The sequence below is a fragment of the Macrobrachium nipponense genome, chromosome 22 (genome assembly GCF_015104395.2).
Source record: "Macrobrachium nipponense isolate FS-2020 chromosome 22, ASM1510439v2, whole genome shotgun sequence".
NCBI classification, from domain to species: domain Eukaryota; kingdom Metazoa; phylum Arthropoda; class Malacostraca; order Decapoda; family Palaemonidae; genus Macrobrachium; species Macrobrachium nipponense.
Genome location: NC_087213.1, coordinates 27,676,988 through 27,690,957, shown reverse-complemented (window position 1 = coordinate 27,690,957; position 13,970 = coordinate 27,676,988). Strand labels below are relative to the sequence as shown.

Genomic DNA, 13,970 nt, shown 5'->3' with positions numbered 1-13,970 from the left:
CTGTGAGATAGTTTCTTTCAGCAGCAGTCTTCTTCCCCCCAATGCTAGAAATTCCAGGAATTCGAGCATAGGCGAGGTTCCTGATTATCGTGTAACATATCGGGATTCTCGTCTCGCTCACTTTGGACCGTGGTCTCGCGTAAGTGTTTGGAGATCGTAAAAAACTCGAACACTCTGAATGCGCTAGAAATTCCGTAGAATTCTAAGCAGTCTGCGAAACCCCCACCGAATTCGTCAAACGATATCGGCTGGTGGTCCTCTCGATCCCGTAGAAATCGAGAATGGGGCAGGATTCCTCCTCAACGACCGGGGCTTACGTCAGGTAGGACCCGAAGGTCCCCCTGGTAGCGCAGTCCCGAACGTGGGATCCTACAGAGAAATCTCTGTAGGATCCCTCCCCTTTCCCTCGTAGCCGTAAGGAGAGAGGGAATGGGGGAGGATTGGATACCCTCGCTGCCTTCCCAGTGGAACTAGCAGTTGGAGAAGAGTAGGAGCAGCCATCGCCTTGCGGCGATGCCTCTCAGAGTCTGGGAAAACGTATCGTCAGGAGAAAACGTTTTTCCCGCGGAGGGTTACGAATTCTCACTGTAGGTAGGGTCGCCGCCACTGTGAACGTCGTCTGGGTGGGGTGATCGACACCTGACAGGAGAGAGCCGATACCGTCCTCCGACTCATTCCAGTCCTCGTCGAGGTCGAAACCTCTCAGGAGGACCGAAGGAGTATTTAAATACGGTGTCCGAAGACACGTAGAAACGCCGCTGTCGCAGTAGAGGAGGTGGAAGTAGCTTGATCGACCGCCAGAACTGAGAGAGCCTTCTTGTCCGGAGACGAGCGACTCTGGGTTCGAGACAGAATCGGCAAGAGCTCCGATCGCGGCAGACCCACCGTCGGTTTGGGTTCCCTCTCGGGCCCCAAAACGACTCGAGCAGAGACGTGGGCTCTACTGGTGGGAGCGGCAATCCTTCCGCAAGGTCATTATGCTGACGAATCAGCTTAATGACTTCTGCAAATTCCTCTGTATCTCGGGAGTAACCACGTCTTGCGGAGTAGGACCGTCCAGTCCCTCCAACAAGAACAGATCCCGAGATACTCCTCCTTCAGAAGGAGGAACAGCGGCAGACCCCTGACGGTCGCCTCCACTAACTTGCGCGTATGTCCTGGGTCGGTCCTAGAACCGTGCCTGGTCCATACGGCGTCATAGCGGGATCGCGAGCGGCGCACCTCTCGCGATCACTCATAGGTACCTCGCTCCTCCCGGTGTAGCCCGAGGAGGTTGAAGGTACAGGAGAGGCAGACCTGACGCTCCCCCCTAGTTCGCTGGCAGGACCAGCGTGCTTGGAGGGCTGCTGCTGATCGTCAACCCGCGGTGGCGATCGAGCAGGGCTAGCCTGCCGCTCGCCTGGGGCGAGAGGCTCGCTGAGAACGTCGACGCTGATCTAGCGTCAGTGCGAGCTGTTGCTGGTTACCGTCTCCGCCCGGTCCCGATGGGAGCAGCGTCAGGTGACCTGCTAGGCTCGCTGTCGCGGTGAGACCGGCGAGCGTCCTCTCGGCGCGTCGAGCCGCTGGTACCAGCCGTGGCTGGTACCGACGGCCGCGGGGACCCCTTCCTCGCCTCAACCCGTGGCTGGTCAGCGACCGTCACGTCAACCCGAGCAGCCAGCTGGTCGCTGCGAGAGCGTCCACTGGCCTGGCGAGAGTCGTCTGCACGACACTCGCCAGTCTTCTGCTCCGCGCTTCGGTCTTGGCGGCGAGCGGCTGGGTGTCAAGACTTTGGCTGGACGGTCTCCCGCGGGAGACCGTCCACTCGGTACTTCTCGCTAACGAGAAGCCGAGGCGGATCCTGGTTTAGCGGCAGAACCGCTAGAACCAGGCGAGGAAGTGCTAGCCGAAGCTGGTACTCCTCTGGTCCCCGTCTTCTTCTCCTTGGTAGAAGAAAAGACGGGCCCTGTTCCTGAGGGAGCAGGAGGACCATACAGAAGAGCTCCCCGAATCGCCGGAGCGAGACGGGCCCTTAGAAGGTCCCGAAGGAGCCTTCTTAGGGGGGAAAACCCGGGTTACCAGCTGGTCGCTGCAAGAGCGGCCGCTGGCCTGGCAAGAGTCACCTGAGCGTCTCTCACCAGCCTTCTGCTCCGTGCCGCGTCTTGGCGCCGAGCGAACTCTGGCGCCGAACTTGGCTGCACGGTCTCCCGAGGGAGAACGTACACTCGGGATCTCTCGCGAACGAGAGACCGAGCCGGAACCTGGCGTAGCGGCATCGCCGCTAGCACCAGGCGAGGAAGTACCAGAGCTAACCGATACTCCTCTGGTTCCCCGTCTATCTCTTCCTTACGGAAGGGAGACGGGCCCCGCGCTCCCGAGGGGGAGCAGGAGGACAGCAGAAGGACCCCCGTCCCACCGGGGTGGGACGGGCCCTTAGAAGTTCCCGAAGGAGACTTCTTAGGGGGGAAGGCAGCCTTCTTCTTCTTCGGCTTATGGGCCTTAGAAGTCGAAGGGGAAGAGGCAGCAGCAGACGATGAAGACGAAGATGACAGCTTCCTCTTCTCCTCTTCCTCGTCAGCTCACGCAGGACAGTCGTCAGGTCCTCCATCCAGGCCGGAGCCGGGGCTATTGCCGAAGCAACACGGCCCGACTGCACCTGTCCGGAAGGACCTGGGACTGGGGAAGACACACCGTGGGCAGGACCAGCATGGACAGGCTCAGGAACCAGGAGCGACAGGAACAGCAACCAGCTCAGGAGCGGCAGGAACAGCGGCAGCGGTAGACCCAGAAGGGACAGCCAAGCCAACAGCGGGAATCACATCAGCGGCAGGTACAGCAGGCCCAGCGATCGCCTCGTAGAATCATCGGCAGCCAGCGGAAACCTGGGTACTGGCGGCCGGTCCAGGGGCGCTGCTGGAACAGCGGAAAGTCTGGGGCAGGCAACACGAAGAAAACAGGCGGCGGCAGGCAACCCCCCCTCGGTACGGCGGCGGCCCTAGTAGCGGCAGACGGCGTCACCGACACAGCATGGGGAGTGTAGACCAGGAGTTGGGGGGCGGAGCAGCAATAAGCGGCCGTGGTAGTAGTGGAGACCGCCCCAGACCTCGCTAGACGCTGCAGCAGCTCGTGGATGCTAGGCACGCCCTGCCGCCGCGGTGGTTCATACCTGTCCAAGGTCGTCTCCCACGGATGTAGCACCTGCGGTAACATAGATAGATTAGTAAGAGGGGTTCCCTCACGCACGGAGGGAAGACATGCCCCACCCCGAACGCAAGGAAGACCCCAAATACAAAATACACGAAGAAGCTGAGCGGGGGGCAGGAAGGAAGACGAAGAATCGGATACCAAGGGAGTCGTGGAGAACTTTCCGACAACTTCCTGGCAGACCTTCGCTTCCCCTACCCCCGCACAGCAGTGAAAAGTAATATGAAAATGAAACAGAATACTGCCCTTGCGATTCACTTCATAGAACTTAAAGGGGAACAGATCAATTCCGGTATACAACGGAAACTTGATCCAAATAATATGATGCTATCATAAAATATATATGAAAATGAAACAGAATACTGCACTTGCGATTCACTTTCACATAAAATAATCGTAAGATCAATTCCCGGGTGGGTAAGAACGAAAATTGATCCAAATTAAATTCATGCAAATAAATAAATGAAAATGAAAAGAATATTGCAATTGCGAATCCACTTTCATTGCATTCTATTATACAAAATAAAAGGCTCGTGCCGAGCGCAATCACACTCTCGGTAACGAACGCACAGGGCAAAAATATAATGAAAAGAGTACTTACATTTTTCAATTACACACTTTCGCCCAAAATACATGACTCGGCGCGAGCGCGCCCGCCCTCGGCACCGAGACATCAATTCAAGGGTTTCAATTCATGAAAAGAGAGGAAAATCGCCGCATCTACGGCGATAGCTCCATGTTGGTTCATAATTAAGTATGAAAATGAAAACAGTGTACTTACAGTTTCATTTTCAAGTCAAACAAACCATTAGTAGAAAACACAATATAAACAAAGCATACGACGATGAAGCGGGTAGAGAGCGATGACGAACACGTCCTTCACACCCGCGGCCGAAAGCAAAAGTGATTTGTTTGCCGTGTTCGACGTGCGGACAAGCAGTTAACTACCGTTCTCCCCTTGTTCGAAGCTTACGACCGTTCCAGCTGCCGCTAGCTACTTCCTATTGTTAAAGGACCGATGGTTTGTATTACGTATCGGAACAACTTAGGTATTTCCTTGATGCCGGATGAATTGGCACATGGAAATATGCATCTTGAAGGTCCAGGGATACCATCCAGTCCCCCTGGACGAAGAGCAGAAAGTACAGAGGAAGAGGTCTCCATCGAGAATTCTTTATCACAAAGACGTTCAGCGCACTTACGTCCCAAAAACCGGCCGCCTCCACCCGCCCGAGGCTTTTGGTACCAGAAATAAGACGGTTGTAGAAACCTGGTGAATGGAGATCTTGAACCGGTTCTATTGCCCTTTTCTGCAACATATTTCTACTGCTTGCAGGAGAGCTTGACTCTTGACAGGATCCTTGTATCTCGCTGTTAACTCCCTGGAGTTCTTGTTAAGGGAGGATATTCCCTGAAGGGGATGAGGTATCCTCTCTCGAGGATAGAGAGGGTCCAGCTGTCCGCCCCTCTCTTCGCCCAGACTCTGGCAAAGTTCGACAGTCTGGCGCCCTACCGCTATCTGGAGGACTTCTTCTTCATTTTGCCTTCCCTGCGGGTCTCCTGGAAGGTCTTCCTCTGGTATCCGGTTCTTCTACCTCTAAAAGGGGTTCTTGAGGAGGAAGAGGCTCCTCGAAAGGGCTGCTGAAGAGGTGCTTTATCCTTCTTTTGAAAAGGAACAACAGGCTTGAACCTCTTTGCTGACTGTGTCAGTAGATCCTGTGTGGCTTTTCCAGCTAATGATTTTGCTACATCCCTCACCGTGTCCTGTGGGAAAAGGTGGTTAGAAAGTGGCGAATATAGCAAGGCCGACCTCTGTAGAGGAGATACTGACTTGGACAGGAAAGACCCGTACACTGCTCTCTTTTTCAAAACTCCCGATCCAAAAAGAGCAGCCACTTCCACCGAACGTCCATCACCGCTCTGTCCAGACACAATAATACACTCGATAATTCGTCCATAGTGACAAATTCGGGATCTTGGGCTCTCTTCGCAAGGGCTCCCAAAGCCCAGTAAATAAAATTGAATACTTCGAGTGTCCTAAAGAGTCCTTTAGTAGATGGTCCAGTTCACACATCCCCCCCCCAAGTAGCTTTTGCTGATAGTAGAGCGCGCCTCCTTGAAGAATCTACTAAGGAAGCGTAATCTGCGTCTGCCGATGAAGGCAGTTCTAAGCCCATAGGTTCCTGGGTATCGTACCATCTTCCAGGTTTTCCGTCAACTTTGAAGAGGGCATGAAAAAACAGTCTTGCCCGCCTCTCTTTTATTCTTAAGCCATTCTCCAAAGCCTTTGAACGCTTTTTTCATACTAAGGGCTGGACGCATTTTTACAAATGAGGATACTTTTGGAGACTTCGTGCTTGATAACAAAGATCCTGGAGAGGGCGGATCCGCTGGTTGAAGCTTATCCCCGAACTCCTGCAACAACAACAAGGACAATCTCTTATAATCAGAGACTACTACATCCACTGGTAATTCTTCATCCGAGACTTTTACTAAGTCTCCGGCTGTAGGGGATCCTTTCGGAGAAGAGCGGTTCTTAGTAGTCGAGGGACTTCTGTCAAAAGAAGAAGAACGTCGCCCGTGTGACAAATCCTTGCTACTACAAGGCGCAATAGAGTTCTTAAACGCACGAGATCTCCCCTCAGGAACCTGTTTCCATTACCAGGTGAAGGGCTCCTACTCTCCGAAGAACTCAAAGTGCGAAGGGGTCTTACTCTGACCTAAGCTCGTACAAGGAGCCTGTCGCCTACTCGACTCCTGACGCCTGCTCGACTCCTGGCGTCTGCTAGACTCCTGGCGCCTACCCGACTCCTGACGCCTGCTCGACTCCTGAAGCCTGCTTGATTCCTGGCGCCTGCTTGACTCCTGGCGCTTGTCGTGACTCCTGGTAGGCTCTTGACGCCTCTCACAAGACTCCTGGCGTCTGTTAGGCTCTATACGCCTGTTATATTCTTGGCGCCTACTAGGCTCTGTCAACTCTATGTGTCTAAAAATCTCCTGCTTCTTAGCTCTTGACGCCTATCCTGATCCTCAGAAGAGGAGTCCGACTCCTGACTTCTCCTAAGAGACGTAGCTGATCGCTTGCTCTGCGAGCGGCTACCGCTGGGAACTTTCTTCCTATAGATAGGAGAGGATCGTTTAAAGTGAGAAACTTCTCTCCTACCAGGAGAAGAAAACTTCGATCTCTTCACTGGAAGGGAGGAGTCTTTCCTTCGAGACGAATCCTTATGTAGAGCACCTACCAAGGAGGATATTTGTTCCTGTAGATTAAGCAGGAAAAGCTTAGTCGGGTCTTGAGGCGCTGGAGACGGTCTTCTCTGCCTTCTTACTATCGAAGGAAAATCCTCTGGAAATCGCTCTGGGCTTGAATCAAAAGCGTCTCCTTTCGGCGCTACCCACGATCTCTTCAGAGGACGAGACTTCGAAGCAGAGCTCCATCCACGCCTGGACGAGGAGGAGTCCGACGCAGAAAAACACTCTTCCAGGATGCCTTTTCTACGGCTATCCAAGGCAGCCTGGGTCGTTACTTCAGGATCTGCCGAAGGGACACCTGATCGTTGGGGATGCTCCACATCCTCCCTGCGGCTTTTGACATTCCTCCTCCCCTGGTCCTGGGAGTTTGGAAGCGGTCTAGGCCTAGGAGCAATGCGGAGCCGATCAGACGCCTCCATGCACTGGGGTCACTGTATTCACTGACACTCTTACCTTGTGTTTCCATAGCTTTAAGCTGCTCCTGAAGCTCCCTGATCGAGGATCTCATTTTTTCCATTTCTGAAAGAATCTTAGATTCAACACAGGGAGAAGGGGCTGAGGTTAGGGAGGAAGAAACATCATCTAGCTTGTTAGTTTGTCAATTCAGGCTCAAAAGAACAAGAGTCTACTCGAGCTTCTAGCTGACGCTTTCCTAGCTCTATCCTTCTCTCTTTTCTTATAAGAAGCTAAATCCTTCCATCCTTGCTCCGTAAGCCCTTCACATTCAGGAGCTACAAGTTCTATCAAACGGCACATTTCAGAACCTCTACATTTACTACAAAGTGTATGAGGATCTACCTCTGCTTTAAACAACCTAGTTCTGCTATAAGCGTATGCCAATCCCGAGAATAAACAAGAGTACTTCACCAAATGAGTCCAACCAATTCTCGGCAAATGAGCAGAATTCCAATCAGGAGAGACCAAACAACAGTTGTTGCCGCCTCAGCGACAGAGAAAATCTGACTCAGAAAACGGGAATGGTCGGGATTCCGCCACCCAGCGGCGGGAATGGTAGATCACCTGACCTACCTGTAGCGTGTGCCGCGAGTTTTGAATTCTGTCGGGACGACGAGTCTATAGCTAAGTATATATCTGCCGGGTAAGTTGCATGTATAAAAATATTATATAGTCATACTTATTGTTAAAATTCACAAGTTGAACTGCAAAACATTATTATATTTCGATTGTTATGTACATATATTTTTTGCATTTTACGGAAAGTTTGTTTTGAAAATAATAGCTATTAGTGAACATATGGTATTAATTGTCCCACTATTTTATTATAGGTGATCTTAATTATCTCACATTCATTTAATAGTATTATATAATATTTATTTGAATAAACTGTAATTAATAAATAACAATAATGAAAAACAAAAGGAAAAAATGTTTTTGCTGTAGTAGTGATGTTTGTTTGATTATGCATCTGACCTCACATTTCCGAAATCTGAAAAATTCCAAAAACCGAAACATCGGAATGTGTGTGTACTGCACATTTTTTAAAACACGCACACGTCTACACATTTACTGATACCCGTTGGTGAAAGACTCAAATTACAGTTTTTTATTCCTGAGAGAGAGAGAGAGAGAGAGAGAGAGAGAGAGAGAGAGAGAGATAGAGAGAGAGAGAAGAGAGAGAGAGAGAAGAAAGAGAGAGAGAGAGAGCTCCAAGGCGTGTTATTTTTACAATTATTTTATTATCTTGGGATTCTTTTTTAATCTTGAGATTTTCTATCCAATTCTTGAGATTAGTAAGAAAATTACCGTAACTTGACAAGCAGCAGCACACATCTGAATGACTCGGCCATTAGCACGCTAAACCACCAACCTTATAAACTGACGCTCTCGGAAAAGGAACTCGCATGATACATGAGATACATGACAAAACCACTGTTTATTGGTGAAAATTTGGGGGTTGCATGATATGCGAGATCGCACGTTACTCGAGTATATACGGTAAATGTACTTCTTTCACTTCAGAATCTTTTATCATATACAAAGAAAACACATTTCAAGTGCAAGTGAGTTTATCTTGATGATTGCAATACAAATATTTTTGTTGTTACTTCAAAATATTTCTGGTCATTTTTTAACTTTACTCCCTCCTGATTTATTGTAAACTAATGCTAATTATAGAAAAGAATCAATATTGGAGAAAATTTATGTAAGATGAACTGTTAGGACTTGGTATTCAATAACTACAGCAGTTTGGGTCTTTTCATACACTGTATAACTGCAAATCATAGCTAATATTTATATTACAACTCTTAATGTTGATTTTGAGAGAGGCTGCTTGAATGCTGAGGTGTAGGTGTGGATACAATGTCAAGTGAATGGAGTGAGGGATTGTCAGAGCCCGAAATGTATGAAAGCAGCTAACAGTGATGAGTGTGTAAATAATGTTCTGGTGGAACAGCAGATCTCGCAAGGAAAAATGGCACAAAAGAGGACCTGGACCAAATGGAAATTAGAACAGGATGAACACAGGACAGGTGCCAGAAGAGAAAACTTATTACAAGTTTAACCTGTGCCAGATGCAACACAACTAACAAAGGTCTAATGTTGGGTATTACTGTACTAATGAATCTACTTTTCTGATACATACTTCTGAATATGAGTGTGTCTCAGTTATTACCAAACTAAATCTGCCTTTTCTATTGGTTCACTGGTTTTGATACACTAAACCGTATAATTACAACAAAATTGAAAAACGAAGACTACAGTTACCATTGTTTAATTTACCAGCAGGAGGCGGCTGGGCCTGCTGAGCAGCAGACTGCTGCTGTTGCTGTTGCTGCTGCTGTTGCTGTTGCTGCTGCTGTTGTTGTTGTTGTTGTGGCTGTTGAGTTTGTTGCTGGTTAGAATTTGCAGTGGCAGAATGATCCGTATGATCAAGTACATTCATACGCGCAAGTTTAGCTTCCCATGCTTGTTTCAATTCTGTTAAAACTTGTTCATCGACACCTTCTTCAATAAAGTGTTCACGGACACCATTGATGACATCTTCAATAACACCATGATACACCCGCTCCTGTTGAAATCAAGAAAAATGTTATTTTTCAAAATATTACATTCAGTATGTCCTACACATAAGCCACTTCCATCTGCTTTTACATTCACCAAACACCTATTCAATGACCATCCATCCAGGCATATCTACATTCTACTTGAAACGATCTACGTTAAGATGTGCTCTCCAAATTGATGGCAACAGAAAAAAGTATCCAAATGGAAGGAGTTAACATGCAAATGAAAAAGGGTTATTTACATCACATATAAACCAATGTCATACATTGCTGGATGTCAGGGAAACTCTAGCAAGAGAGAATGCAAGAAAACAGAAAGGCAATCGTGTCTCCCCGGCACAAAACCATGTTTGTCCACTAGTTGGCACTTTGGCCAGCCAGGAAGGCCAAAACTCCATCTTTTGACACCCACATAACAAGAGGTACCCCACTTCTCACCTCTTGCCTTTCATATCTGTCCCCAAAAGCCCCTTTGATGCATCACAGAACAATAGCATTTTCTGAGAAGGGGAGTTCATGGGTGGTTTCTTCATGTCTACCACGCTAGAACCTCTCTGATTTACTACAGCAAAAACCGAGAAGGGTCTCAAGCTGAGAAACAGAGCTCTATATACCACCCAAGCAAGAGCTTCTAGCCAGGGCTGCAGGGCATACCCCTGTAAGAAACAAATGGTAGGAATCCACTAATAGATAGGACAAGAAATGATAAAACACTCACTTTCATCTTCTACACCTTAGTTGTTCACTTCTTTTGGATATATAAAGGCTTCAAACAATAGTAATTTACCTTACATACAGTAAATAGTATGGACAAGTTTCAACTTAGCAGTTGTCATGAGCAAAGCAATATTTTCTCCCTAATGGCTGCTGAAAAAAAAATGTTCCTGGCAGGTAAGTGATGGGTTCCAGAATTGCCAATCCACAATATTTTGATGCTCAATTCCTGTTTGAGTTAGGATTATTCTTATTCCCACAAGGCATTGTATAACATACACAGTGCCCAAGGGTGGATTAACCATTAGGCAAGATGTGCACACATGAATTTGAAAGATAAGAATCAAATACAAAGGAAATGCAACCAGATTTTAATTACAAGGCAGCAACAACTTGCAAACTTGTCATGTGGACTGTACCCAATGACAGAGATGCATAAGAAGTATAACTGAATGCCACAGATCAATTTTTTATCACCAACCACCTTTTACACAACTTTTTACAAACTTGAAAAGGTAAAACTTTACAATTATTGTGCAGCCTGATTCTCACCAGTCGTTGACTGAGACAGGTTCCTCATTACCTAAGCAGACCTAACTTTACCTGTAATGCCATGTCCTGACATTACCAGATCTTACCTGCCTAACCTGGCAGGAACCAGGCCACACAACTATCGTAAAGTTTTACTCTTGAAACCAAGATAAAAAGAGATTTACAAAGAAATAGTGAAGAGATTTTCTGTTCTGCCACATGTCAGTTTATCACCTACTAACATTGAAAGCTATTCCCAGTGCTGTCAAAAGCAGACTGATGCTTACCCAGAGGACTTCAACGGTAATTGTTCAGCTGAGCTTCAGCAGTTTCATTCACATATGCTATATGAACCTAGAACAAATTGTAAGTAAGGGGAGAGACCATTTGAACATTGTGCACCAAGCCCATACAGCAAAATACCGCCTGAGGTGAAGACCATACAAGGAGAAAGCAAACTGAAAAGAGAACGAAAGACACTTCTATTCTGCAGGAGCTATGATACTAACGAGAAAACAACAAAAGACAATTATATAACATAAGAAGCAAGCTATTTTGAAAACATATAAGGGCCCCCTAGAGGGGGAAATCATCCCTGTAGAGGGCTGTGCATAAAACCAAACAAAGGTTAGGTTGAACAAAATGAAGCCTTATGTGCATCATAAGTTCAGTACAACCAATAATGTAAAAATAAGATTCAGTCTTGCTGAACTTTATAAAATAATAATTATAGAAGGCAATATCAAGTGTGCAATTCCAAATATATATATATTCTTAATATTAATCATCACACATTGCTCAACTGAGCATTCATTTTCTCAAATGAAGCAGTATATCAAAAATCCATCAGAACAAAGTATTAAGTATATCAGAAGCAACAAAGTATTAAGTAGTATATTAGAAGCTGATGTGCTACACAAGATTAATTTTGGGGATCTATTCAGAGACTTTGCAGTTAAAAAAAACTTGAGGCAAAGATGACTGGCCTTGCATAAGAAAACTTTTTAAAAAATGGCTAAATATTTTATGCATGAGATAAGGACATTTAGCCTGTTTGTTTGACTATATAATATGCAATATAAAAACACTGTATTATCCTTCTAAGTAATATTCTAGTTTTCATTACTAAATATATTTGTATAAATATTAGCAATGCTTAGAACTGTCATCCATCCTTCTGTGGACTTGATCACTAAGCAGGTTAGTGAAGTCCACAAAGGATGGAAGGAAGCTCTAAGCATGGTAAATATCTCTACAAAATATATTTCATCTTGAGAAAGTAGAATATTACTGTGGATCCTTCTACTGATATATATAATGTACCTATATATTAGTATATACATATCTACTAAACATATATTTAGGTAGCCTATGCTTGTGTGGCTAAACAGACACAGTATAAAGCCATATATCGATATTACATATATATACTATGTACAAATCTTTCGTTTAACCAGTCAATCAACCTTGGTCCATGCAGGTCTACACCTGGGGCCTTAGCTTAGCCCAAGGGAGTTTTATCTCTTAGTCAGCCGTATAGGTATAGCAACTTCGGTCAACTCGACACCCTTTATCTTTAAAAGCTATAACTACGTCGACATAAGGCCCATTTGAGCCCTTATCTCGAGACGAGATGAAAACCGAGAGCAAAACACGGAAAACGAGCGAGAGCAACAGGTTCTGGGTCTCTTTGGGGTCTGTCTAAAGACTTCCGACAGGGAAAAAAAACAAAAGTTTCTCAGTGGGGGGACCGAAACAAATGGAGCTTCGTTTCTGATGACTAATGGAGCTGCTGCCGACCGGATGGTGAATATTGCATCACCGTGGCACTCGCCCTTCATTAATCCTGGATTTAAACATTCAGCAACACCATACTTTCTTACCACGCATGACATAGCAGTCTGGGACATGGCGGATCACAGATAGGACGTGGGATTTTCACTCGGGCTTCCTCTGAAGCCGTTGCCTGTTCGTCGCGACGTTCTTTTATATGTGGCCTCCAGAGGCTCAGACCATCGCCATATCTAGCGCTCCTCACATATGCCAAGGGGCGAGGACAAACGCCCCTCTGTTACGAACGATTCGCGTACTTTTTATGCTCCAGACGATTTCGTAGATGACAGGTCTTTAATGAAATAACATCTACTGCCATATGCGACGGTTTTTAATATAATACAACAGCCCAGCGGACGCACTGACTACACTGCGATAACGCGATAATTCAATCGCAACTGTCGCCCAAACATTTCCGTTTACCGAATCGCGAATGACTTTGAACTGTGTTATTTGAAGAATTTTTATGATAAATGTGATGTTTTAAATATGGTTAAGTTTGTGGATCAGTCAGGAATTAACATCTGTACCGGAATTGGACTCAATGTTATTCTTTTGACCGAACGCTTGTTTCATTTCGGGAAATTCCAATGTAAATATACGATGGGGCGGGTTGTTTAAAATATTATTTCTAAAGATAGGGAAAACATTCTGGAAAAACATAGCTCTACCATCAATCTTATACGGAACCAATGTGGTTAATCTAACAGACGCAGAAATAGAAAAATTACAAAGAATAGAGAATGGGGTATATAGGAAAATATTAGGGGCATGTAGAAGTACAGTAGTAGCCACATTAAGGGGGGAGATAGGAGCTTCTTCAATGAAAAGTAGAATTATGAATGGGAAGATAAGCTATGTAAATAATACTTTAAATGGACGGAAAGAGATACTGAAGAAAATAATTACAGATATGCAAGAAAAGGAAAGAAAATGGTGGAAAACTGTGGAAAAGTACATGCATGAAGTTAAAATAAATTTAAGAAAATTAGAAAGAATGTCCAGAACAGAAATAAAGGACAAAGCCAGAATATGGGACACAGAGAGGTGGAAAGAAGAGTTGGAAAATAAAGTGACTGTGAACATATACGTGGAAAAGAGAAATAAAAGATGAAGAAATTTATGACAACTCTGTGGGTTCAGTCCTTCTCTTCAAAGCCAGAACCAACTCTCTTAATTTAAATATAGCAAAAAGGCACCAGAAGGAGAACACCTGTTGTCCTTTTTGCAAAGATGCAGTAGAAGACATATTTCATTTCCTTTTATATTGTGATACATATATAGAGGAACGGGTTAAAGCAATAGGGCTACAACAACCCTATGAAGAGAAGGAAAGTGACGTAGTGGGAAAATTTCTATTTTCAGGTAACAACGAATTAAGAAAAGAAACCATATACTTGATGTGGAAAAAAAGAGAGAAAAAAAGGAAAG

General features: G+C 45.8%; 1 protein-coding gene across 1 annotated transcript in view; it reads right to left on the bottom strand.

Annotated features, from left to right (window-relative positions):
• Window positions 1-12,876, bottom strand: part of LOC135198223 (transcription initiation factor IIA subunit 1-like) — a 43,749-nt gene extending 30,873 nt beyond the window's left edge. Inside the window, exons 1-2 of the mRNA XM_064225796.1 lie at window positions 12,590-12,876; window positions 9,132-9,466 (exon numbers count right to left, since the gene is read on the bottom strand). Of these exons, the coding sequence (XP_064081866.1) occupies window positions 9,132-9,466; window positions 12,590-12,616 (362 nt within the window). The 5' untranslated portion in view covers window positions 12,617-12,876. The remainder of the gene's footprint in view (window positions 1-9,131; window positions 9,467-12,589) is intronic.
• Window positions 12,877-13,970: the final 1,094 nt, after the last annotated feature.